This window comes from Hetaerina americana, unplaced genomic scaffold (genome assembly GCF_022747635.1).
Source record: "Hetaerina americana unplaced genomic scaffold, ioHetAmer1.1.p SCAF_213, whole genome shotgun sequence".
NCBI classification, from domain to species: domain Eukaryota; kingdom Metazoa; phylum Arthropoda; class Insecta; order Odonata; family Calopterygidae; genus Hetaerina; species Hetaerina americana.
The window spans coordinates 302,015-329,969 of NW_027286779.1; the positions used below are offsets into that span (position 1 = coordinate 302,015).

Consider the following 27,955-nt stretch of genomic DNA (forward strand, 5'->3'; position numbering starts at 1 on the left):
CTAGTACTCCTTTAGAATCATGTTGTGTGCCAGTAATGCTAATAGCTTTTTATGCACAGATCATAAGTTTGCTTGTGTCTTCCTAATTTTACTCACAGCTCCAAACCTGAAAGGGCGAAGGCGTAGAAAGAGGAAAAAGAGAAGTCCATCACCAGAATCGGAATCCAATGAGTCAGAATCTTCCTTATCTACGTATTCATCTGCAGCTAAGGTTAAAACTCTTATCAATCAGTTCTTCATTTATATCTTGCAAATTGGAAACTACTTGTAGGAGATAGGAATTTTTGTACATATGTATGCACTGTTTGCTATTTTGTATTTACTACCTCTGCCAAATGAATATAGAATTTCAGTTATTAATTTATTATACATGATAAAACTGAATATAGAAATCAGGTGTAATATCAGTCAAGCATGCTTGAATATTATTTTATACCAACCATTTTTATTGACATTCATTCTCATGTTCTATTTACACATGCTTAATTAATTCCAAGGGGTACATTCAAGGGTTCATAAAATGTTCTCTGTTATTATACAAGTTTTGAAAATAACCAACTACTGAATTTAAATCTAAAATGGTATGCACCAATAGATAATTCATATTCACCTGGATATTTCTCACATGTTTTGGTTATTATATTCAGCCTGTATCTAACATCTAATGTAAGTACAAATCTAAACATATGTGATTGCGTGAATTTGCCTGAAATAAATCATCATTTGCTCCGTTGTTGGTTATAGATTTTTGTTGGCATGGTTCTATTTAATGTTATTATGATCAATCGAAGGGGATGTTGAGATACATGGTGGTTAATTATTCAATGTGACAGCCTGGCTTGAATTGCTTCTTTTATTGAGTCACACTTCATTTGTAAACATTCCAATTTTGGAAATTAGTATTTGAAGCCATTATACCTAATCTGATCTGGTTGAAATAAGTATCATTTCTTTATCATTTGAAAGATTGTTATGGGAATAAGGTTTTAATGAAGGACTTTTATTGAATTTGTGTGCCGAGAGTTGAATAAAAATGAATGTGATACTTCAGAAGCAGTGTAAATTGTATTTACATTGAGCCTTTGCTGTGGCATAGCTTTTTATTGACTTTGAGTAACAGCATGTGATTCTTGGGTATTCAAGTCGATAATTTGGTTCCATATACATAATGCTTATATGTGCTATGCAATAACTGAAAAATATAACCAGACTGCGTCTTCAACCTATTCTGATTTAAATAATAATATTTATGACCTTTAAATGGATTTTGAAAACAGATACTGGCAATTAATTCAACAGAATAGGAATCTGTTTGGCATTTCCAGTTTGTTTTCTATAGTGTATGGTACCATAAGCAAAGTACAATTCATAATTTAATGTTGTCCAAATAATTAACCCTGGTGTAGATCATTCAAAATTGTAGTATAATCATCAAAAATTAAGAGCAAAATTTCCAGCAGTTCTGTATGTCAATTGCAAAAATTGCAGGTGGTGCAATTTTCTTGCATATTGTATACATGCTAAAGCTGAAAATACTAAAATCTTATCAATTTGGCTTCTTTATGGTAAGAAACAAATAAATAGTGATCTTACTGCATCATTATATGCATTGAAATGCTGTTCAAATCTATAAACCAATGTTTTTTTAGTTATCATGTTCTTGATGGTCAAGTATAGGAATATTGAATTAATTTACCCATTTCATGGTGAATTTCCCTACAAATACCGTTTTGAAATGTGAAACTGTCAGTTACTAGTAATCAATATACCTTTTACTCCCATGAATTTTCATTTTGCACACACAACCCAACAATAATTTTAAGTTTTCTGGTTAAGAAATTCATAGCAGAAGCAAAATATTTTGTAGTTTACACACATTTCAGTGAATGGAACTTTTTCGACTTTAGGTCAAATTTTGAAACATTTGCCATGAAATCTACAAAACGAAGTTCTGCTTACCCTTGCTATCCAGCACTTTTTCGATTGTATTAGTTGTGTAATTTGAACTGTCACCATACTTTTCTTAATTATCGGTGATAGAAATAGACTTTGAGCTATATTAGTTGAAATTTATGTTGTCTAACTAAATAGGTACTTTAAAATGTAAAAATAAATGTAAAAGACAGAGTTATGACAAGCCTACAACATTTGCCAACTCTTAAAAAATTAAGTATGGTATTAGATTTAAAATTAGTATTAAAATTAGTAAATTAGTATTAAAATTATGTATTGTATTAGACCAAATATAATCCTCCCTAGGTGATTTGGACTTTGATTTATGAAGCCCTTTCTAAAAGTGTTAATATTTTTGGCTTGAAAAATATTCTCACAAAACTTATTACAAATGTAAAGAGGGGAAAACATCCAAATCAATGGGAAAAATTTAATAAGTCAGAAATACTTGCGAAATTGCATCATTTGGAAGGAAGATCTACAAACTAGTGTTTTGACCTTAGTATGCTGCAATACAATCACTCAATTGTTGATCAAATTGTTTGGCTTTTAACCATGTCAGTAGTTCGTACCTCTGCATTGCAATAGTAATAGTGCTATTATTGTAATCCTTTGAGCATTAGGTTTCCATTTAATCATGATATACGAGGGGAAAACCATTTCATGAATCTTAAACTTGAGCCTAGGAAAAGTAATTTTATAAATCCAGAACTTGAAATTTTGAATGATTTATAAGATTATGACTTCACTTGAAACTTTGAATGTAAGACTAGCCGGTGCTTGCCAAAATTTACCTGTGATTTTGCTAACTTTGCAGTTAAAGATAAATGATTTATTTTATTTTCATATTAAATGTAATTAATAGGCATTTGTGAGTGTTGTATTATAATTTTTAATTGCTTTGGATTTCCAGAACAAATTTGGTGTTGGCTCCAGTCCTGGCACTTCTGTAAATAACCGAGATGGGATCCGCTCAGGACGAAGATTGGTGCCACCACCTCGAGGGAGGCGACGACGCCCTGGAGGATCTGCAGTCCCTCCATTACCACCTGGCCCGCAGCGCCCGCCATCTTCATCTTCAGCATCATCATCACCTCCCCCACATAACCACACGAACCCATCATCACCAGACACAGTTGTTCGCACGGAAGAAGAAAGACGCTTCCTTAGTCATTTGCACACTTTCATGAAGCATCGGGGTTCTCCAATTGAGCGCCTTCCTCACCTTGGTTTTAAGAAGAGTAAGTTTATTGGTTCTTCATTTCGCACAAGATTTTTTTTAAATATTGCTTCTATGGTGAACTACTTGAACATCTACAAGTATACTGTGCTAACAATGAAATTTCATTCATATTTTCTTTTTCAAATATTTTTTAAAACTTTCTAAATTACCAAAAAAAGGAGTGCAAATATCAGCTATTTTTTGCTTCAGACCCTAAGTATTTAAGGATGGTTTGATAGGAGAGGGTGGACCTCACCCTTTAACAGGTAAATTCTCTCTGGAAGTAAGGGAATTCTTGTTTCTCTGTGATGCTTGTAGTTTTCCAGTGTTATTTATCTGAACTAAAAGATGCTTCTAAGGCTTATTGGAGGGTCTTTTGGGCACTAGACATTAGCCTATAATCCTCCTTTAAGCAGAATAATACTTAGTCTAGAAGAATGGTCTGCAGAGGTATAATGACAGAAGTCAAGCTGGAAACGTAGTTGTTATCTGGTTCAAAGTTGTGGGGCTGGGTAAATGTAAGATATATATAGTGCAAAATTGGGCATGACATCAGATGCAGATCATGCGGTCATTTAGATCAGTAGGTTTAAGCAACATACTACATGTAGAAATGTTTTTATTATAAAGTCATAAATTTACACAACAATTTTATTAGTATATGATGCGTTTAGTGGCAAAGAAATAGTTTTTTGCTGGATAACTGTGCATTGGAGCTCAAATATGTAGCGTAATAATTTATTTATCTAAAAAAATCAAATTAAGTGCTTCATTGCAATTGTGTCATGAAACATCAATGAAGCACGAAAATGTGCTTTGTGGAAAAGGACTCTGTTTTGTACATGAGAGGTTATCATAATTTACCTGATGTAAGAGGAATAATAAAGTGCACAACCAGAAAATGCAGGATCTTCCTGTACTATGTTGGCCAAGAATTAATGGTAAATAAAATTCAGAATATAAAATGGAAAATGATAGAAAACCAAGTCAAATAAGAAAACTTTCTCAGCAGTAAAAACTTCATTACATCCTAAATCTTCAGTGTCAAGAAGAAACATTCAATATCTTATCCAAGAAAGAAAAAAATCTTTTTAACCGAAAGCTTTATGATTATTTTTATGCATGTGAGTGTATAATTATTTGCCGTGCTTGAAGGCATATTTATTCACAAGTAATAATCAAAATGACCTTATGCCATTACCCATATATTTTTTATATCAATTGATATAAAATAATTCGAATAAAAATACAATGTAACTTAGGTGATTTAGATAAAAGCAATCGCCTTTACTCATTAAATGTAAATTATATGGATCTCATTGGCACACCTCACCATAACAATACAGGAAACCATCAAAAACCATCTTATCATATCTACCTAAATAGGAGCCAAACCTACAAAAATTATCAAAATTCTTTGTTAAAAAGTAATTTTATGAATATTTCATGATCAAGTGTGCCTAAGGCATGCATGTGCAGCCAAGAATGTTATTCATAGAATTTGTATGAGAGTTGAGTCAGAAATACCAAATTTAAAATAAGTGTATATATATTTTTTTTCTACATGAATTGTAAATTTCCACAGCCTTATTTTTATATCCAAGACCTGCAGTAGTCTACACATGTAGTCTACACAGCTACCTGATCTGTTATCATTATTCTTGCAATAGACCACTCTTAAAGACACATTACTTCAGCCTGTGCAAAATGACAACTTTGCTAAGAGAGATTTATTCTTTTTGGAGAGCAAGTCAGCAGCAGAAATTATCATAATTGAGGAGTTAGGTGGATTTTCCATAGTTTCTCTTTTATCTAGTAGTTAAATCACATGGTAAAAAAATAGTATCATGAATGATGCACTCCTTCAAAAGCAGTTTGGTTATTACTTTTTAATAAAATGCCATGCAATTAAATGTAAACATCTCATGTGGTATTTTTCTGGTCCCAGCCATTGTGCTGCAGTTTTAATGCGCAAATCATTGGCTAAGACATTTGTGTTTATTTTGCCTGAATTCCAACAGTTAAGCATGGTAATAAGTCATGAAAGTACATATTAGTAAACATTGTTAGATGTTGAAATTATTTTTTCACATCCTGTGAGTTTCGTAATTTAAAAACCAACTTTTTGTCTGCTATATTATTCATTGCATATTTTTATGGGGCTTTAATTTAAGCCAATTGATAAATGTTAATTAAAATAGTTAATCAAACTAAATCGGCTTATATTCAGGCATATGTGGTACATAACCTACCTACCATTCTCTCTCGTGGTAGGTAATCTCTAGAAAAGCATAGATTTTGTTTTGAGGAAGAAACATGCTTTCTTGTACCCAACATCTTCCAAATTTATGTATCCTTGCAGAATTATCTCACATCTGTCACATAATTTCATGCCTTTTCACCTGCTACTGAACTTAAAATATTTCGTACCACGGAATCTCTTCAACCATATTCATCCATGGCTTGCTCAACTTACACCTTCCATACAAGTGATTTAGTCTTCCCTCATTCTTCTGAATTGCTAATTGACTCATCAATTCTCTGAAAATAAAACACCAATAAGCTGTCTATAACAAGTGCATCTAATTCACGTACAAGATCCTTCCAATGAATATCCGAACTGAGGCCATAAAAACTTCATTTTGCAAAATTTAGTCTACATCAATATTGTCCCTTTCAAAGTACTCTCAATTCGTTGCTATGCGTTTATTCCATCTTCTTTTCCACTGTTTAAAGCACCCTTGGAAGTCCTCAGCAGTAGTATTCTCGTCGTTTCTTGCTTTATTTTGTCCACATCTTCCTGGTGATGTCCCCTCAACTAATTTTTAAATTTTGGGAACAGGAAAAAGACACTGGGGGCAAGATCTGACAAATAAGGTGGGTGATCAAGGATGGTGATTGAATTTTTTGTCAGAAACTGGTGAGCAATCAATGCTGAATGTGTAGGTGCATTGTCATGGTGAAGGATCCATCCATTATGGTCGGTTAAAATAGTGTGCACTGTTGATTTTTCTTAATGCAGTTCATTGGTTATCATTCGGACAGTTTTTCAGTAAGGACAAGGGACTGCACACAATCAATGTAGTGGTAAACACAGGTGGTTAAAGGTCATCCCAGCCCTGCATCATCAGTGGTGTCTTGTCGGCCATCTTTAAAATGCTGAATCCACTTATAAACGGATTTTTTCTTCAGAGCATAGTTACCGTAAACAACTGTCTACATTTCAGTATTATCTTGATATTTTATACCGCCTTTCACCAAAAAACTTGATGTTGATTCATTGCTCCGTGAATCGTCAATTTCCATTTTTGACAAACAGTAAAAACAAGGACAACAGACGCTAACATTACTGGCATCATACGCATGATCAGTGATCCACCAAACACAGATGGCTCATTGGGTCTCAGGCAACTAGCACTAGTGGGTGAGGCTATAGTTCACATCACTTCCTGGGAAACCATAACAGGCATAGGGAAAGGAACTAGCCCCCCAACCGTAATTAGTGAATTTCACATGCCGTCGGGCTTAGTAGTGGGTGAACTCTCCCGTCACCTAACAAACCAACCTTCCGGTTGATTACTGTGTTCATGGTTTACATATATATATATATATATATATACACACACATACACACACATATATATATATATATATATATATATATATATATATATTTATTGTTGTATATTTGGTGAATTAACATTTTAGAAGAAAAAAATGTTTATTATTATTATACTTTCATGAGCTGTTTCATGGAATATTTTATTGGATGTTCTTTAGGAAACTCCTCATGATCCAGTATTGCTCATCCATGTTTTTTTGTTAATTTATTCATGTTTTAACAATCATTTGGAGAATTAAAATTCTTCCCTTTAAATTTTCAGTAATACATTATTCCTTCTGTAATATGGGGCTGTTTTTTTAAATTTTTAGATGATGTTAATTTCTTGAGTTCTTCATTATCTTTTTTCATTATGTGGATGTTTGAAGATGTACTAGAAACACTATTCCTCTTCTTGTATTAACTTTATATAATAATAATTGTATTGCTCTCTGTGGCTCTTGGCTCCGCTTGTTATTGAATGTATTCTAGTGTAATTTCCTCTCAGTTACAATTGAATGATATAATTTAACATTCAACTTTTAAAAATTGATTTAACTGGACACTAATTTATATTCTTTCTAAGTAATTCCTAGAAACCTTATTTGAGATTGCATCATTAATATAAACTAATGTTTGCAGAATGCAAATGTTGTTTCTTAAATTAATATTTACATTGGACATGCACAATATGTGCCATTTGAAAGTATTCAACTATTAGTATTATTGCTTATTCTCATATTAGGGGTAAAACTTTTTTTTATGAGTCAAGTGGCCGACATCCTACATTGTGTTAGGTATGATATTTTGAATCATTTATATTATTTATTCCTGATTGTGCTCATGTTTAATGTTGATGTGTAAAATTTTAATATTCTCAGATTACTATGTAAACAGCATTAAAATTTTTTTCAGTTAACATTTTTTCTACTAAATAACCTTGCAAATTTCAGACTTTAAGCTTAGAAATTTTCTCTTTAAAGAACAAAGTATGAATAACCTGCACTACATAAGTGTAAATTTGAATTAAATATGAAGAGATATGAGTATGTATTTATTGGGGAATTGGCTATAATGATAATGATTATATGCTATATGAGAAAAATTAAGGAAGAACTCCGTAAAAAATGTACTACATAACAAAATTGATAAAAATTTAATGGTCCTCTCTTTCAATATTGTTTTTTAGGTATGATCATGATATGTATATGTAGATTATCAGATGATGTTAAAAGATTTCGTGTAAAATTGAATTTCTGGAAAAATGATAATTTATCCACTGGAACACACCTAATTGTACCAAGCTGTTTATAGTTACTGATGTTATTCTACTGCTTGTGGGTGCATACTTACTTTGTTTGAAGGGCACTACATTTTTAAAAAATTTCATTTTCTTATAGCTTAATGTGAATAGGTATTCTCTACTCACAAAGACGCACCAAGGAGATGTAGCTGACTTGCTCGTAACATAGTTACTAATGTCAGGCAGTGACTTGGCACAAGTGTGAGGGAGTTTAATGGGTAACAGTGATTCACATGATGTGCGTGGTGTGATATTGTGAATTTTAGGGAGTTTCAGAGTTTTTTTTATTTCCAGTATAGAGGGAGTACATTATTTTGTGGAATTTACAGAAAAAGTTATAATGTGCATTTGCTATAGAAATGTACCATCTGGTGTGCAAGTGGCCATTTGAAGTGTATAAATCCTTAATTCAACACTGTTTGAAGTCAAGTTAGTTATGCACACAAGCTTAATTTTATGGAGGAATTCTATTTGTAATATGAGAATTCATCAGTTTAAAGTCCTAAATCAAGGCTCACTGAAGGTTAAATTATAACAGGGACACGTCAATACATTTAGGATAGGAATAATGGCAATTTTCGGTGATTATGTCCTGCTGTGGCTACGCAAACTGTAACTCCATTTGCTATTTTGAGTAAACCTTCTGTGATCTTTTGTAAACCAGAATATCATTTCTTTCAAGTTCAATTTCTATGACTGAATTATCATTTGTTTCTCTCTCTAAAATTTGTTCATTCACCAAATGATCTCCTTTACTTTATGGCCATTGGAGTTGTCCTTTTATAATAAATGTTCTTAACCATCATTTTTTTCCGTGTCCTTAATCTCATCAGTCACTTGCGCTTCATTTTAGTGAGTAAAGACAAAGAAAAAGCAAGACTGTTTATGCTCACATCTGGGCATTCAAATATTGTTTTGTGTTTGACCTAGGTGTGTTGATGTAACCCTGGTCCTTTACTTATGTAGATGCTCCTAAAAGTGAGGGCCCTTACATTTTTAGTTCTCTGGTAAATTCATTAGTTATGTGTTGTATCCCCAAATGCTGTCACAGAATCACGGTATGAAATCTGATTGTCAACAACCTTTCATAGTAGTGATGGTCTTTCATTATTTTTCAGTTGATCTATATGAATTTTATGGCAAAGTACAAAGTTCCGGTGGATACGAGAAAGTTACTGGACGCAAATTATGGAAGCATATTTATGATGAGTTAGGTGGCCACCAAGGAAACACAAGTGCCGCAACCTGCACTCGCCGCCATTATGAAAGGTGATGCTTTTACTAATAGGTTCTTTCATCATAAATAAGAAGTTGAATAAAATTAAGAAAGCTTCTACTTTTATATAAATTGAAATTTAAACTGCTGGTTGACATGCTACCACTACTTGAGCTTAAACTTGAAATCAGTTATTCAATTTTTTTTAATTGACGCAGTTCTACATTATAAGTCAACAGTCTTTGTTGTTGATAATGTAATGGAATTAGGCGTATGTTGAGAACCATTAGATTGAATCACATATTTGTGAGGGAAATTAAGTAAATTCACCAATCGGTTTCAGGTTACTGCTTCCTTATGAACGAAAACAGAGAGGACAAGAAGACAAACCACCTCCGGCCATGCACCGTCGGCATGGCAAGGTACCTGGTGGCTCTGGTGATGTAGATGCTGGAGATACTAGCAATGAAGGCAGCTCAAGCACTGAAGGACCACCTCCATCCAGAGGGCATCGTAAGGTAAGGTGTAATTTTGTGTATTAGTCTCTTCATTGAGTAATAGTCAGTCTGGCGGTAAGGCACTAGTGCAGAATTTGCAGAGTGTGCCCAAGTGAGCTTAAATGTTTTGAAACTCTCACATTTAGTCTGTCCTTGTCCTTGTGTTATTTCCATTCCATGTAAACTTGCCCTTTTTTATACTTTCGGGAAGATTAGAAATGCCTATTCTGAGGATGAACATTGAAACTATTAAAATCTTGCGAATGAAAAGGTATATATTAATTGCCAAATTGTCCGCAAGATAACTCTTACGAGACTTTTCCACTGTATCTGTTTTAAAATTTTTCATTGAGATGCAGTATTGGTTCAACTGTTCCATTTATTTTACACTTTTTCCATTGCTTTTATTTATTATAACTTGGAATTATTTCTTATTGTGTGATAGAGTTCATTTTTTAAACTGTAACATTATTCAATCAAGAAGCCAATTTCTACCACAAATAATGATTGACTCTATGAAGTAATATTTTCTTAAGCCATAAATGGGTTTTTCACGCCATTGTCAAAGGAAAAAAAACAAAAAAGAGGGTATTGTAGAGGTTTTTGTGGTAAGTTATGAGGAAATTGAGTCCCTCATCAGTAATCAGATTCACATTCAAAATAAGACGTTCACATTTACACAGGGGGGGAGGTTGTTTCCCAAATAGGTTTACAAGGAAATTAATCCTATAGTCAGGAACTGTATTGGGGAACTTACAAATATGTGCACAGTCATACTGGTTAGCCCAAAGTGGTTTACAGGGAGGTTTTTTCCTCACCAGGGACCGGCTCTGGGCTACCTTAACTACTTATGTGTTAACTAGGAGAGACCAAATAGGTTTTTGGAGAAATTAATCCTGATACCAGGGACTTTCTTTAGGGGAATAACACAGTCACTCACTCTCACTAATTCAGGTATTACAGAAAAGCAATATTAACTCTCTGGAATGTGAAGTGGGCAATAAACTATATGGCCTAATAGTGTTTTCAAGATCAAAAATGGTAGGGAATTCAGCCCTTCAGTCAAAAGAAAGAAAAAAGTGGAAAATAAAGGAGGAAAGCAAAATATCGTGTGAAAACTAAGGAAACACAATTGTGTGAAAAGCGAATATGCATATTTTAACCAAAAGGTGGTTCTCTTCAGCATTCTGAAGGAGAAAAATCATTGCAACACAAGGTTGAAGAGAGACTTTCCAATTAATAATTGATTTAGTTTAAGGTTCAGCAATGTTTTTCCTGCATTTCTGGAATTGATATTCATTGGCTGCATATTTAAGCTTTAAAGGGAATTAGTGGTATAAGTAAAATGAATGTATTGATTGCCATTAAATGTATGTTTTGCTATTAATTAACCTAGTTTTATTTTTAAAGTGTTTCAACTACATGTGTCTTATAGGGTATAACATGGACTCTAGTTCCAATAGGCTTGTTTTCTTTGCCATAAAGAAAGTGAAGGCGTCAAGCCCCCTAAGTAAGCTTAGACTTCTTTTGCATTGTATTTGGCCATGGGAGGTAGCATTTCACACTTAATAGGCCATTGTTCATGACTAATATGTGGCACTTCACTGTGGTTCATAACTGATGACTAACTTAACTTTTTTTGCAACCCTTTGACAACAAGGACTTGAAAATGTCTCTTGGAGTGGTAGAGATTCTCTATCATTGGATCCTACAATCTAATTTTTCTCTGTATCATTGATGTTATAACTCATGATAGTTAGACATGAAAAAATTAAAATTCTTTTCTTAGACGATGATTATGCAACAGAGAGAAGTAATAATATTTGAGACTATAAGTCAATATATATATGCACTCAATAGACTTGAAAATTTTGAAATAAATTATAATTTTGGAATCTCCTTAAACAAATCAATTTTTTTTAAGTAATGCTACAAACTTTAAATTGTTATTAGTGTTGTTTTTGGAAGTATTTTAAATGTGAAGTACCTGGGTAAAATATGGCACTGAAAAACTTATAATAATTTGAAAAGGCCTGAAGATCTATTCATTGAAAAATTGTATCTGTAATCTTAACTGTAATTTTACAATTCTTCAGCTTTAAATAATTTTATAATATTCATCAATAGGAGTATGAAATCATATGATTCATAATCCAAGATACCAAATTAAAATAATTAATTTTTATTCATGATTGACAATTTTCTTTACCTGTTAAGTTAAATCTTTTTTCATTCTTTTATTAATAGCTGGAATCAGAGAATGGGGATGGAAGAGACCAGCACAGGAGGCCATCTTCAGTTCATGGATCAAGTGGAAGAAGCTATCTTGGAGAGGAATCAGGGATCTCTGTGGTTGGCTCAGTTATGGTTACTAGTCCGGGTATGAATTCTGGTGGTGCAGCGACAGTACCACGGGACAAGGAGAGCATTGTCCCCCGACCCAATGGGGGCCTGAGGTTGGAGGGGCGCGATGGAGCTGTGCCACCACCCCCTGAACTTGTGCCATTGCCCAAGACTGGCCATGCAGCTCTGCGAGATCTTGCTAGGAGAGCATCTCCTGCGGGTCTCACGGTTCCATCTTCACATCCGTATCCCATATCCATGCCTACTAGAACAGCATCATATGCTGCTGCAACATCACTGAAGATCCCAGTGGTCCCATCTCTTAAGAGACGAAAGTTAGAAATTCTACGAGAAGGAGGATTAGAAGTCACCCCAATTCCTGCTCCAGCATTCCCCCCTCCTCCCACTAGTGTATCAAGAAGTTCCACTGGCCGTCCGTCAGTAATACATCATGCATCACCACCATCTCCACATGTGCCAATCAGGGACGGTATTAACATGCCATCTTCACAAATTTCCATTACAGTCACCCCAGATCTAAATCACATCATTGGAAATTCTGACAGCATGATGAGAGGTGTAGGGTCTGCTTTGCATGCTGGGCAGCGTATCTCACAAGAAAGTGGTCCATCTCCAACAGGTCTCCCTCGTGTTACCCAGTCCCGTTCAATATATGCCCGTTCAGAAACAGTTTATGGGAATCCTCAGGAAGGTTTGCATCTCCCACAAAGGACATGCCTACCTGTAAACCCAGGACCTTCCGGCATAGAGGTGCTTGACCTCAGGACAAAAGCACGGCCTGGATCACCTCAAAATATGACAACTACTGTTGTTTCAGATGATGATGATGTGGTTGAAATCGATAGGGTGTGTGGACCAGATCCTGCCAGGTCATCGGATGTAAGGAGGCGTAGGCCTCGAGGAGTGGGTTCAGGCTTGGAGATAACAATAGTGGAAGGAAACGATAACCATTCTGAATCAAGGGGTGCAAGGCGGCCCACACCAGGGCGGCGAAAATCTGATGAAGTCCCTAATGGGGCTCATGCTGGACTTGTTGTTCCCATTCCGGGGAGGTCAGGAGGAGGTGGTGCCATTCATGGCATACATGCATCTTCTCCCCTTTTTGTTAACTATCCCTCGTTGAGTGGGAGCCGGCCTCCTTCTTCTGAGTCAGCTACTCCACACCCTAGCCTTTACGTGCCTATCCTTGACCCAGCTGCCTTTTGCTCAGCCCTCTATGGGGGAGGATCTGGCATTCAAACTTCATCATCCCTGCCTATTCCCACATCCATCCATCGTTCACATTTTGCTTCCTCTCATTTAAATCCCCAAGTTTCCTTACCCTCATCCTCATCCCAGCTCCGTCCGTCTGCTTCAGTGACTCAGAGGCAGATGCAGATGTACAAAGAGGTATTTGTGGGAGGTGGCATGAATGGCATAGTCCCCTCGCTTTCTGCTGCTGGATTTGGAAGTCGATCAGTGGCAGGACTTGGTGGTGATGGGTCTGCATCAGTCACGCCTATTCTTGCTCATCTCACTCCTCACCCAAGAGCCACGCCAACATCCAAATAAATGACCAACAGACAATGATTTGGAGGCTGAAAACTGGAACGACTCAAAGGATGAGTTATTGAAGTGTAAGGCCAGTCAGTTTGTAACTGATCAACTATCCTCATTTCTTATGATGAATTTAGGATTGTGTAATACCTGATGTGTTGCTGTTTGTACAGTTTTTCTTCCATGACATAAATGGAAGTGCATACATATACCTGATGATTAGTAGTGAATTCAGATTCACTTGGAACAAATGAATATGTGACTGTTTAACAGACCTCTTATGTTGTTTACCTTAAATGTTGGTCCTATCCATATGTTAATGCAGTATTGATGATATTTAGCAAAATACCCAATGTCCCAAGTAAAGCTATCCATGTGAATGTGTCTTTTACCCTATGAATCACCTGTACATGATTTTTCTGACAGTTGTAGATTGTAAGTAGGATTAGGAGTGAAGAAATGAGTATGTATTAGTTTTTTTATATTACCATTTTTCATCATAATAATTGAGAACATTAAAGAAAATGTGTATAGAATTTTGTAAAAACATCAAGGTTAGGTTAAATTTTTTTGCTTCTGTGTCTATCATTTTTGCATTCAGGCCAAAATTTATTTCTTGGTAGTTGCATGGCATTGAGTGAAATTACATCTCTGTAAGAACAAGTTTTTATTTAGGCAAAAATTCCAAATTCCCCATCGTTGTTCAAAACTTTTTATGGCGAGGATCATTTTTGCCCCCTATCATATTATGCCCCTAAAAAAGACTCTGTCCCATACTTTACGCATAATTTGCATTTAAAGCTTAAAACCAAAGAGTATGCAACCTGATGGTCAGCATTTTGGTGTAGGCATGTTTTACTTCAAAATGTGTCGTGGACCGTCAATATTTTGCGCGTTCATTCTTTTTCAAGGACCAAATTACGGTGACAGATGCATATTGTGTTGCCCAATGTCTGTTCACCGTTTAAGTATTGTGATAACTCCTGTTTGATATCTCACTCTGCCGAAGACACGGTTCTCAGGGAAAGGCAAAATTGTAAATATTAGCCATAACCGATGATATTTGTCAAGTTGTGCTAATGGAAGAGTGTATGTGTTTTGTAATGAAGTAAATGATATTTGCATCTGCGTAAGCCATTTGTGTCCTTATGCCAATAGTATGGGTGGTTCCCATCATATTTTCCACCCTACTTGCCATTTTTCCTAAAGCCCCAAGGAAAGTACTCGAGCGCGTCGGAGACCTGTATCATCTCTTTTCCTCCGTCACGATTCGTCCAGCCATGAACTTCGGTGGGAATACGACGGATACGAGAGGCAATGTAGCTTTACGCTCGTTGCAGGGCCAACGGTACGTCTGCATGCGTGCCCACAGCCGGCCGACCTGACGCTGCTGCCACCTCTCCCACTCCCTACCCCCCTTCGACCCCAACGCGGTGCCCTCCACGCAACGTTTGGCACCGCCGCTCCGAACCAAGACGAGGGAGAGAGTGAGGAAGAGTCAGGGTGTACCGAATCTCCACGCTCGCTTGGGGTTAGCCTCTTATAGCAGCATTGTGCTCTCTTGTATATCTTATGGTTACGTGCGTTCTCATTTGAGACACTTGATGCCTTACACAGGAGAGCGACCATCCTCGGTCGGTGGGCCGCTCGTCGTTTTTTTTATGAGGAGAAAAAAAACTTCACTGTGAAAAATTAAAATATACATTGGCGGGGGCTTCAGAATTTCAATATCGATTTTAGGGGTTCGACGCAGAGGGGACGGCAGGATTTTTTTTCGCGCCGGGCGTTATCTTTTATTTATACCCCGTATTGCTATTTTCTAATGGTATTACAAGTTGTTCTTCCTTTTGGAAAATGCTTGTACTAAGAGCATGGGAAGGGTTGGTATACATACGTGGGAGTTAACGTATGGGTGTCTTGATTTTTCAATAGTTTAAAATACTCCGTGCAAGTTCATCCGAACTGCTTGGGCATTGACGGCGTATCCAGCATTCCTGCGGAAGGGGGAAAAAGAGCGAGAGAGAAAAAAAGAACGATGATGCTCTCTGAGTGGCCGTCGCCCGGATTTTTAGGGAAGCGTCACCGTTCAATTACATTGTGCCCGTAATGATAGTCCCACGACCGGAGGAGGGGGCAAAGAAGGGGCGTCGAGGCGGTTGAGGGAGAGCGGGGCCATGCTTGGTTTGGAAGGGGGAAAGACCTGCTAGGCGAAAAGGGAGGAAAGAGGGGAGAAACTTTATTGATTTTTAGGGTGACACTGTCAACCGTCGGTGACTGTAGAGGAGTTCGCGATGGAGCAGCCGCGGCAACTCTTGCGAAGGAAAAAATCTGGCGGCCGATAGTGGTGTAAAAAAAGTAAAAGCGTGGGAGGTGGCAAGGGGCTGAGGATAGAGCCGGGAAAGTTGTCGCCTGCCACCACATCCGTAGAAAGAGGATGAGTGGCGAGACGGCCGCGCCTCCGCTCTCGCCTCAGTCCGCTGATCGCAACGCGGCGCTGTAAAAATGGCAGCGGCCGGATTGTGGCGGCGGGATAATTTTTGCAGGAGACCCAAGGAGAAGTTGACCAGTTGACCCCTCTAGCACGCTTACGGCCCACACAAGAAGGAAGAAAGGTGGGCGCTCGGTGTCGGTGTTGCTGGTATTAAAATATCGCGTGTGAGTGAGGAATGGAAAAATGCTGAAGCGTTGGGGGATGGGAAATATGGAGAGGGGGGGAAGTCTTCCATAGTGTTTTAGATGGGCGCTTTTGTCACGTTTTGGACTTGTTTTTCTCGTAGTTAATTAGACTTTATGAAGAGATAGAAACTAATTGCGTGAATTTTAGATTTTTGTTTACTGTTTGAATTAGTGCACGTGTTTTTGGTGCGCTGTGACATTTTCTTTTGCTCACTGCATGGTGTGTGGAGTTTGAAAAGGGACGCGAGTCAAGTAAGCAGTTCTTGAATTAACTCTTGAGTCGTATTTCACACTCAAAATGTCTTATTTAAATTATTTCTCTTAAATTTAATAATGAAAATACTGTGTGCTGCTTAATAAAATCGAAGTGCAACGAGAAACACACTGCATTGATCACGGTGGTGTTTACTCTACGCTTCTTCAGAAGTTGTATTTGGGAAAGGGGAATAGGTAAAGAGAAGAATCCATTTTTACAGAATGAAGGAGGAATGTGTTGAGGAGGCGAAAGTATTTCAATGGATTGAGTTTGTTCGATTTGTGTTCCCTAATCGGGCTTATCGTGTTAATTTGTGCGGTGAAATAACGCTGAACCTAGGTATAAGAAGTTATGTGCCAAGTAATAGGGAAAATAAAAATTCTAAATTTTCGCATACTCTGACACTGACAGAATGAGACAAGGACGTGGAACTCAACGAAACAAACAGAAATGTAATTGAATTTTTATTACTTACTAAACCAAGTGTTGAATATTTGTAAACTTGAGTTATTGAGCATGAAGGGTGTTTATATACTTTCAGTAGCGTTTCACGCATGCTATTATTAGGAGGAAGTTGGGCATGAAAAATTAATGTGATGCATGAGTTTCAATTTTTAATCAATCTCTGGTTGAAGTTAAGGATCAGTTTGCACCGTTTCGTGTTAGTTAAGACGCTATCATGAAATACTAGTTCATTGACAAATACAGTGACCGTAGACGTGCAGTTCTGAATGCTTGCTCCTGTGTTATAAAAATTGCCAGTATTTGTAAAATTAATTGAATTGCAAGCTCTAATTTTGTTTTTATAAGTTCTACTTGCATTGTATTTATTTGCCGTATTCAATATTAACGAAGAACCTCAACGTTATGCATACTTAAACTACTTGCTAGCTTTGATTGGTAATTGGTAGTGAAATGAACATTGGTGTGCAAATCCCTTGATAAATCATATTATTACGTTGAGAAGATATTATTCGATGGTGAGAATTGTTTTAATTTTAGGCCCAGGTACGGTAAAAATGACCCATTTTTGAAATAATTCATGTATTTAGGGTTACTGAATGTGATTTCAATGAATCGCTGTGCTACATGAAATATGTGAATGTCAATTAATTGTATTTATTTTCGGAAATAACGCGTTTATTGTCGTGGTGGGCATAGGAACCATATGCAGAGCATTATGGATTAAAGAAAACTGCAAGGTATATCAAATGTGAGTTAAGAGGCGCGAAGGTGTTCCAACCGTACCTGGTTTGGCGGTGTCTGGTGTCCCTGGTGTTATTTTTTGATCACTGGAACTTTTTTCTTACATATTTGTTTGTAATTATAGTCCCACAAAATTAACCAATTCGAAATTGATCGTGAGAAAGGTGAACCGAACCTAGTCAATATTTTACAGTATTTCTTCGTCGTTTTATTCCCAACTTTCCGCTCTCAATGTCTCATTGGCTAAAATTGTAAAATATAATGTGATTTGTTTTTTAAGGTATGCCCATTATGGATTCATTGTCAAAGGTACCAATTTACTTTTCCTCAACTCATCAATTAAATATTAGTTGGAACCCATTTTAACTTGCTTTTTATTACGGCTAATTATTCTGTCATCACATGATAGCATTTTTTCAATCATTCGGTTGGTGGGTAAAGATTCCCAATAAAGTGATTTGTTAATGTAGAATTCCAATTGGGCTCATGCATAGCAAGTAAAAGGTGGTGTTTAGACATAATAAGATTAACTTAAGTAAAGTTATTAACATTTCAATATGAGTGAATGCATTTAAATCTATATTCTATATTTTTAAATTGCAGCTCATTCACATTGTAATCTAAATCATCATGTACATTGTTTGTATAGTATTTCAGTTTGCCTGCATTATTATGCTCACCCCAAAAGTCCTCTGTATTGTAACTAGCTGTAATTGTATATTCATTTAAGTTAATTTTCATGAGTAACACTGTTTGGGTGTATTACCCTTATTGAATGAGCATATATGTCCACTGACAGTTATGATTATTTTTCTTAGTAATTTTTAATGTTAAATCATAATGAGAATTATAGTTTGCTGAATTATGTCTGCTTAAACAGCTTTTTCTTCACCATGGAGAGTAATTGTTCTCATTTTTAAGTTATTAGTTATTTTTTAGGTATATTTAATCATGTAACTGATTATGATGAATCAATTGTAACTCTTTCAGGCTGTAATCGTCGTGTTGTGCCGTCTCTTACGCTGCCCACCACCCTGGAGGACCCAGCAGCTGCCTGGAAGGGACCCCCACCGGGCTCGGAACCCCAAAGTTTCCCACCATCCTCAGGGCCAGGGCCACAAGGATTCCCTGGCCCTCCCCCTTCTTCCTTCTCAGGGCCGTCACCATTCCAAGGACCTCCAACAGCACCTCCTGCTCCCTCCTCATTTGGGGGCTCCCCTGCAGGTGGGGGTGGCCCCCCCTACGGCCCCCCTGCTCCACCTCCAGGTTCAGGGCAAGGCCCTTCTTCATGTCCTCCCCAGTACGCCTCTTCTCCAGCACCCTCTGGATCGTCCACTCCAGGCCCACCACCAGGACCGCCTAATAACTCATTTGTTGTAGGGGGAGGTGGACCAAATTCCTCTGGCTTCCCCCCTGCATCCTCCTCAGGCCCTTCTTCAGGCCCTCCCCTTTATAACGGGCCAGGCCCCACTGGCCCTCCCTTTGGTGGCTCACCTTCAGTTGGTGGGGGTGGCCCTGGTCCTCCTGGTGGGCCTCATCAATTTGGGCGCCCTGGTTCCTCTGGGCCTCCATTTGTTGGTGGACCTCCAACACCTGGAGGAGCTGGTGGGGGGCACCCTGGACATTTTGCCTCCCCAGGTGGGGGTCAGCATTTTGGTGGGCCCCCGTCTTTTGGTATTCCTCCTGGCTCACCCTTTGGGCACCCAGGGGCAGGAGGTGGACCTCCACCGGGGCATCCTCCACTCCCAGGCCCTCTTCATGGGCCTCCAGTGCATGGAATAGTGCCAGGACAAATCCCAGGATCAAATCCCATCGATCGTCTGGATCAAGCGTAAGTTGAACATTTTGTTTTCTTTGTGGCCAAGGCCCATAGTTAGCTGCATTTCTCACAGTTATGACAGGATGTGGTGTAAAAGCACTTCTATATAACTCTTTCTATTTTAAATTATTTTGAAAGTACTTCCACTTTTTTCTCTGTGAAGGGGATTCTATTGGAATTTGAGAAATTATCCAGAACAGTATGTTGAGGATGATTATGTTATTTATTCTGTACATTTTTGAGTCTAGTGAAATGTACACAGAATTTGGTACCACTATTTAAATTGTAGAGCTAGGTTCCTTTAAATATGTATGCATATATTAAAGGAGATCACCCTTGTTGGGGACCAGATTTGCCAAAAATATATGGATCCAGGGCTTCCAAATTTCTTACTGATTGTTTGGAATATTTTACACAAACTGAGTGTTTATCAATATTGTTAATTGATGAAATTAGTTGCTCATTATTAATAGTACTCATATATTAAAATTTCAATATCGTTTCCATGGTGAGGTCATAGTCTTCACTGAGAATTAGAACCTCAGGAGGGTTTTTTTTCTTGTTTCACTTATTATCCTCTTACTTCCCTCTTCAATATTTTTCAATGTTGTTATTATGCGCCAAGCTTAATTTGTTGGCCCCTTAGAATGTATTTTTTTTATTTAAAGCATTTTATTTTTTCATTATTTTATGTTATCGTCATCAGATGGCAATTAATTGCTGCATTTCCTTCCTATTACCAACTAATTTTCTTCAGTCTGCATTGAACTGCGTTTAAGTTGGTATATTAGGTTGAATTGCCATCTGGCTTGGCTTAAAATCATTATTCGTATGATAAAATGTATAATTTAAAGACGAAACAATTTTAATTTTCTTGTCCACCTCTGCTTGCCCATTGGCACTGAAATGGGCAAGTTACAAATTGCGTTTATCATGTGCGTTTTGCTTATTCTGTAAACAACCGAAAACTCCGTGACTGCGTCAGGGCTTTAGGTTAATTTGTTTTAAGCAATGTATGAGATTTGTCGCGCTCTGGCGGCCCTAAATGTCGCATAACAGAAGCGACGCACAATGCGGGGAATTGTGTCGGACTCTTCACAAATTTATCGTTGCGCAAATGTACAACTCCCTTAAAGACTTTTAGGTTTTTTTTCATTTTGTTGTTCTGCCTTCTTTTTCTAGAATTTTTTTAGAGAGCAGGATAAGCCCACTTCTTTCAATGTACCATATCCCCGGCGTTGCCCCAAGGTGCGCTCGTATATACCGTCGTGCCTCCGCTTGTGCACGGCTCCCTGAGCCCCGCGCTATCCTCGCCGGGGGTCGGCCGGACGTAGCCTCGCCGCGGGTGTCGAGAAACTCGCCGTGATCAATATCGCGGCGGCTTCATTGCTCCCCCGCTTCCCCACCCTCCCCCTTTCCACTCCCTCAGTCACTCACCTTTCCACCGCCCGCCTCTTCCTCGACCAACCCCCATCCTTTCTCGACTCCCCATTCTCTCATCCACCCACCCAATCCCCTCTCCCCCTGCAGTTTCTCGACCTCCCCCCTCTTGCCCAACCCTCCCCGCTCTCCCAACCATCCCCCTCCCCTTCCGTCTCTCCTTCTCTCCCACCCATCCCCCTCCCGCAATGAGCGTTACGCGATGCTATCCGAGAGAGGAGAGGAGGCTCTCCTGTAGCCTGAAGTCTCCCTTTTCACTCGAACTCTTTGCCGGCTACGGGCGTACGGATGACTTCAATTTTCCCATTCTCATCTATGTCGAAGAATGTGGTGGAGAGAATTTTATTTCAGATGAGGACCAAATATGTATGATTTCTCGAAGCGGGCCAATCATGTTTTGGCCTAGCATGCCGGAAAAATTTACTAGCTTCTCTTTTTGAAACATCTAGGATTTTGTGGTGCGCCCAAATATATTTCCATACGTTAAATAAAATTTTTCGTTCGTTTTAAATTTATGTGTTATTCCATGTGATCCCTCTGAAAAAATCAATTCTCGCAGGTTCGTTCAATGCCATAACCTTGGAGAAAATCTTTCGAAAGTCTACACGGATTCGTCGTTCCTAACTCGTCGGGCAAGATGCGCCTATCCCCCTGCAACTCCCCCGCCTTCCCTCCACACCCCTTCCTCCCTCCCCATCCTATCCTCCCCTCTCCGCCGCCGTACCTCTGCGTTCCCCTCCTCTACATCTTCGCGGTTCCCACTCTTTTCCTCAATAAGTTCCATTGGCCACCGCTGAAAAGCGCGGGTGTTACCGGCGTTTCGCGCAAATCGTTTCGCGGATGTCAGACTCCCGCAAAAACTGCGTGCCTCCGAAAACCCCGAAATTGTTTTAAAAGGGCGGCTCGTGATATCACGTGACGAGAGGGGGCCAATGGCGGGCGATGGGGAAGGCAAAGGAGCCCCCCGTGCGAGGCTACACCGGTCGCCCGAGCAAGTTTTCACGTGCGCGGAAAAGGCGGGCTGCCGAAGGTGAAAGAGGGCGGGAGGCGAAGGCGAGCTTAGCGGGCGAACGAGCCGACGGCGGCGGCGGCGGTCCGTCTTCCACGGTGGTGCACGGCATTCGGATGCTGTGCCGCGCTACCACGCACGGAGTGACGTATCGGGTGGGCGTTCCAACTGGATCCGCCGGCGGCGGCATCTTGGACTCCCATGCCCGTGAGGAGCAGGGCGGGCGGCGGCGGCCCGGTGGTGCTGGGAGGAGCCGGAGGAGTGGCTGACCACCACTTGCACCACCATCACCACCACATGGGTCCTCCGTCGCAAGGAGGAACCATGTGCCCCATGATGGCCCACGTCCACGCAGACCCTTTCTACTGCTCCCCGTTCGGGTCACCCTACTACAGGTGTGCCTCCGATCGAATCTCGACCCACAGAAAACACTCCCCTTCTGTCCGCAAGGTCACCCGCCTTCCGGATCCCCTCAGGGCGTTCGCTCTCCCTCCGCCTTCTCTTGCGTCCCGCCTTCCTCCGTGGAGGTGGAAGGTGTTAGTAGCTTTTGTCGCCTTGTTTCGGATCCTTCGAGAAACCGGGACCATACCTGCCAGCCTGGAGATGGTGTTCATTCTCCCGCGACCTTGAGTTATCGGATTTTTCGGAAACGCGAGCGATTTGCGACATAAGTTTGGCGCGAAGCGTAAAACAAAACCAAAATTTAAAAAATGAAACCCTTGATATCTATATTTTTTATTATTGAGCATGGAAAATTTGCAGGAACATATTGTAACTGGCAAATGTCCAGGAAGGTTGCGTTATTTTTTCTGAATTTCAAATGGTTACTCTGAATCAGGCTACCATAAGTAACATTGTTGTTAACATAGTTTTCTGCATTTTTAGCCAAAGAGTAAATGAATATTTATGGGATGAAAGAGTTCAATATGGGAACTGTATTCAGTGCATGACATTAGTTAGTTGGCAATTGTGGCACCTTACTTATATTCATTAATTTATTCAATATATTTGCAGTCAAGGTTAATTTGTGTCATACTTAAACATTCCTATTTTGGAGCATTGAATCAGAGTTGATAACATCATTTGTTATGAGTGGAAACATCAAATATGTAATGAATTAAATTCCTCTAATTGCACTAGTAAAGGTTTTCTGTGTAATATATTGTCAGCAATTAAATCTAGATTGCATGAATTGCACTTAAAATTATTGCTACATTATTTTGCTAATATAAGCAATTATTAATCATGCATGTGAAAAAAATTCCTTGAGGTATTAAGTTAAGTTTATTGAAAGATTTTTATCCAGTAAAGCCCATCTGTCCCCCAGACTTTTTTAATGCATTAAGATACATTTCATGACATTGTTATTTATTATTTCAACATCCCCTAATTTTTTTATTTTTAAATTTGGTCTTTTGTGAGCAATATCAATTTCCACTCCTTTTTGCTAGCCTAAATTTCTGGATATTTTTATTGATAAATCTTTCATCTATGTTAATTCTCATGTAGCATTAATTGTTACTGGATTATATATTTAGTGATAAATTTGTTTAGACTTCCTCTTGGGCTTTTGGATAATTCATTCGTTTAGATTTTAATTTTACAAGTTATATTCATATAATCTCAAAACACATTGGTGCATTTCAATATTATTCCTAGATTTCTCACACATGCATATGCCATCTTATATATTGCTGTAGGCGCTTATTTCATGGTTCCTGAAGAATCACTGCTTTATAACGTGATTACACTTTTTGCATGCTACTTGAATCAATAAGCAAAGGCATCTCTGAGTGAATTGAAACCTTGTTTCAGTATGTTAATAATTTCATGGAAAATAAACTTTCTATTAAGAACAAAAAAGAAATTATCAAATGATAAAGGTGGAAAATATATGCTATCTTATACGAGAAGCTTGTACTGTTTCAGCATTTAATATTTAATGGTTCAATTTTAATGGCAACTTGAAGTTAAACAATTATGCCTAACCAGTATTATAAACAAGTTCGTTATCATTCAAATGCAACACTTTTTTGCTATACTCCCGTTGTTCCTTAACCGTCAATATTTTTCCCTTTCTTATTTCAACATCATCATCCAGATTGCCTGCTGATATTTAATTTCTGTGTTTCATCCCCACAATCTTTATGTTGCCCCTAATTAGTTTCACTAGCAGCATGGTGCCAATTCATACATTTACATTTCAAGAATCCTTCCTGCCTAGTCATCAATTTCAAATTAAATTTTAACTTAGTGCTTCCCATTTCCAGCACAATGTCCATGCCACAATATATTTTAATCAAGGCATCCTTCACATCCTTAACTGGAAATCCTGCTTTTTGTGTTGTAGATTGAGAAACTTTATATTCATTTATAAAAGTGTATTGAGAGACTATTTCTAATTTTTAATTATGTTTTGTCTGTGGAAATTGTTTTACTGGTATGTTTTTATTAACTTAAAGGGCCATTTTTTATTTAAACTTCCCAATTTAATGTGAAAATACTGCATGTTCATGGGAGCAGACTGCAACAAACACTGCAGGATTACTGATGTACATTATACACAGCAAACCCTGAAAACTAGATGGAAACAAAATATCTCTGATAATTTGTAAAATAATACCAACAGTTAGCTGGAACTTGGGGAATTACTTTTGAAGTCATTCTGATTTGATTAAACATGTTATTGTAATTTAAACTTTATTATTTATCAAAAATTTATTAATCTCTTCATCAAAGACAGAAATAATGTGATTAGTAAAATTCACTCTATGGGGGCTAACTTTGAAACTTGTTTCATATTTCTTGCTTGTTTAACACAGTCTAAATTGTTTTCTTATGATGCTATTTCATTAAATTTAAATACATTTTACATACAAACCATCAAATACTGTGTGCATAAATCATGCTGTGCATTCTGCATGAAATGCATTTGGCAAATCTTAAATAGTGAATGGTTGTGTACTATTATCTTCAATCGGTAAAATTTGAGTTGATAAAACAATGTCACTGAATTCATATATTGGTGCATATTAGTTTTGGTTTTGCTTTCTTTGCCCAGAGCATGTGTATGCCTGAAAGAGCATCAAGAAATAAATTTCATGTTAAAATAATGTAAAAATTAATGTAAAAATTTAAGGTCTACACTATTGTAGTATGGTATTTAGCAAGTCAATCCATTCTTTTTTTCAATAGGAACTTGAAGGCTAGCTTATAATAAATAGAAGATACATTGTTTATAATTGTATCATCAAATAAATTACTTCATTAATGGAGATGTTGAATGAGTTGGTATCGAGTTCAACATTTGTTGTCATATTTCTGCTAAAACATTAAACGTTTTAGCATTACTTGAAGTTTTGTATTCATGTATATGTAATGTTATTGTTTCTGTGGTTATTGTAATTTTTAACATTGACTTGATGTATTGTATAGTTATTTTTTACTCTTATCATCAACAATAATTTAGATAAAAAATAATCTAATAGTAATGACAAAAATGTGTTAAATGTCCTTTTCTAGGTTTTATTATTCTCTTCTTGCTCTAAGTTTGCCTGATAAACTCCAGTTAAAGTCCATTTAAAATGATCTTGTTCAATGGATCTATGGTTAAAACTTTTATTTACTTCACAATTCTTCATTGTATATTTTCATGCAAATAGCCAGTGTTTGAATAGAACTCTGTTACTCTTTCCTTGTTGGTTAACAATCTGGTCTCTTGACTTATTCGGTAGATCTCTTCCTGTTCCCAGGCGTCATACGCCGTACTTTGGGCAGCCTGACTATCGCATTTACGAGCTTAACAAGCGGCTGCAGCAAAGGACAGAGGTAATGTCAAAGTCTTCATATTTTTCGACTTGTTGCAAACCTCGGCTTAAATTTGGAGACATTCAGATGATCTTTATCATTATTCAAAAGATTCTAATATATCCAGTTATGATGCAATTCAGACTAAAATGTAAAAAAAAATTCTAATATAATTACCTTATTAATGGTTGCATGCTCCCATTAAGATAAGCCACTTCAGGATCATTTAAATTTTCCACATAATTTTATGCAATTCATAGGCCCATATTTTTAATGAGTTAAGATTATTGCTTCTTTCATAATATAAATCTGGTTTAGTGCTGTTACAATAACATAATTTTCATGAAATATTTAGTTATAATGAATCAATATTCAACAAATGCAGTTCAATTAGTGAAATAGATAATTATGGAATATGGCCTTACATTCAATTTTTTAGAGAACCATGGTGTCAGTTAAATGGAAGCTTTATTTGCATTAAAATTTTATATATCAATCAGGTGCTTGTTGACAGTACAACAGGTGGCAGGAAGCATGTATGAAGTAAACTTTTTCATTTTCATTGAACTCTGCCAGCTTTGAAGGAAGGTTTTTTTTGTTTGCCATGTCATGGGTTTTTTTCAAGAACTGATACCCATGTATTTGTTCCCTTAGAGGTGATTTTTTTTATTAAAATAGGTTAGTTTTTTTCCTAATGATTTGCAGTTAATGTCCGAGGCTTCATTTATCTGTCATAGAAAAAAAATTGTGACATTGAAAACAATTAGGATGCCTGCCTCTCAACTTTGCAGTTCAGGTTTTGTGGTTTTAAGTTGATGTATAATATTTTTATATTATTGATGCGTTTATAACGCCTCATAATCAGTAAAAAGGATTTCAGCAACCTGTAGCTGAAAAAAATCTACACATTGGCAATTTAAGTTATTCCTTTGATGAAATTCAGTGCATGTTGAAATTATCTTCATACAAATAAATTGCGACATGGTCATTCCATACCTAATCTAATTTTGAGTAAAGTAACAAGATTATATCTGTGAATTTTCATACATAGTTCTTCAACCCTATCTGTAACTCTGTATCACCTCGATTGGTTTTTTGAAATAAAAATATTGATTACATCTACTTTACCTAATCTTGAAAATACACCATTAGTGCTGAAACATTTTGTCTCATATGTTTGATTATGCAATTCCAATGAACCATTAGGAGAAACAATGCTAGGCATAAAATGGCTATCTACAACTAGTTGTAATTTCTGCAGAAATAAGTCTGGATCTGATTTTAATGATATCAGCACGTGAATGAAGACTTCAATCAATTGTATAAATTATTCAGTCATGTATGATTAAAAAGTGTGTTTTGAGTACAGTTGATAATATTACATAGTTATCATACCATTTACCATTAAATCTTCGGCACAAAGTTTCTAGTGTTATCTGTATGAAAATAGAAATTTTGCAAACATTTGTGGAAAAATTGAATGTACTGTGAAAGTGAGAGGAGATAATTACACATGATTGTGGTGTTTGTTTACTTTTTTGCCATTAAGGAAATAAAACAAAATTCACTTTTTGGAGAGATTCACATACCTTAATTTTTATTAGCATTAAGACCTCTGAGAAGGCTAAGGAGATTTCAAATAAGAATTCCATGAGAAATCTCTGTTAAAACAATTTCTTCTAGCCCTACTTGTTAGTTTGTTGTTTGTAAACTTCTGCTAAGGTTTCAATTGGAATATGTGGTAGTTGCAGTGCATTTTAAGGTTTCATTCCAAATTATGTCTCTAATGTAATTATGAACTGTCAGGTTCTTCTGTAATGTGTTCTCAAAACATTTTTACGGAATAGGAGAGTGACAACTTGTGGTGGGATGCATTTGCAACAGAGTTCTTCGAAGATGATGCCACCCTCACCTTAACGTTTTGTTTGGAAGATGGACCGAAAAGATACAGTGAGTACATTGGTTATTGTTATTTTGGTGAGCTTAAGGAAGAAAAATTGAATTTCATGTTTAATTTTATATTATACAGCAGCTTTGTCTTGTAAAAGTA

At 37.2% G+C, this 27,955-nt stretch overlaps 2 protein-coding genes across 2 annotated transcripts in view; both read left to right on the forward strand.

Annotated features, from left to right (window-relative positions):
* LOC139688662 (AT-rich interactive domain-containing protein 5B-like) overlaps nt 1–14,825 on the forward strand; it is a 93,897-nt gene extending 79,072 nt beyond the window's left edge. The window contains exons 5-9 of the mRNA XM_071586231.1: nt 99–211; nt 2,867–3,194; nt 9,198–9,348; nt 9,639–9,813; nt 12,040–14,825. Of these exons, the coding sequence (XP_071442332.1) occupies nt 99–211; nt 2,867–3,194; nt 9,198–9,348; nt 9,639–9,813; nt 12,040–13,707 (2,435 nt within the window). The 3' untranslated portion in view covers nt 13,708–14,825. The remainder of the gene's footprint in view (nt 1–98; nt 212–2,866; nt 3,195–9,197; nt 9,349–9,638; nt 9,814–12,039) is intronic.
* Nucleotides 14,826–16,396: 1,571 nt separating this feature from the next.
* Nucleotides 16,397–27,955, forward strand: part of LOC139688663 (LIM domain-binding protein 1-A-like) — a 36,686-nt gene continuing 25,127 nt past the window's right edge. Inside the window, exons 1-4 of the mRNA XM_071586232.1 lie at nt 16,397–17,076; nt 18,821–19,661; nt 25,833–25,926; nt 27,753–27,855. Of these exons, the coding sequence (XP_071442333.1) occupies nt 17,037–17,076; nt 18,821–19,661; nt 25,833–25,926; nt 27,753–27,855 (1,078 nt within the window). The 5' untranslated portion in view covers nt 16,397–17,036. The remainder of the gene's footprint in view (nt 17,077–18,820; nt 19,662–25,832; nt 25,927–27,752; nt 27,856–27,955) is intronic.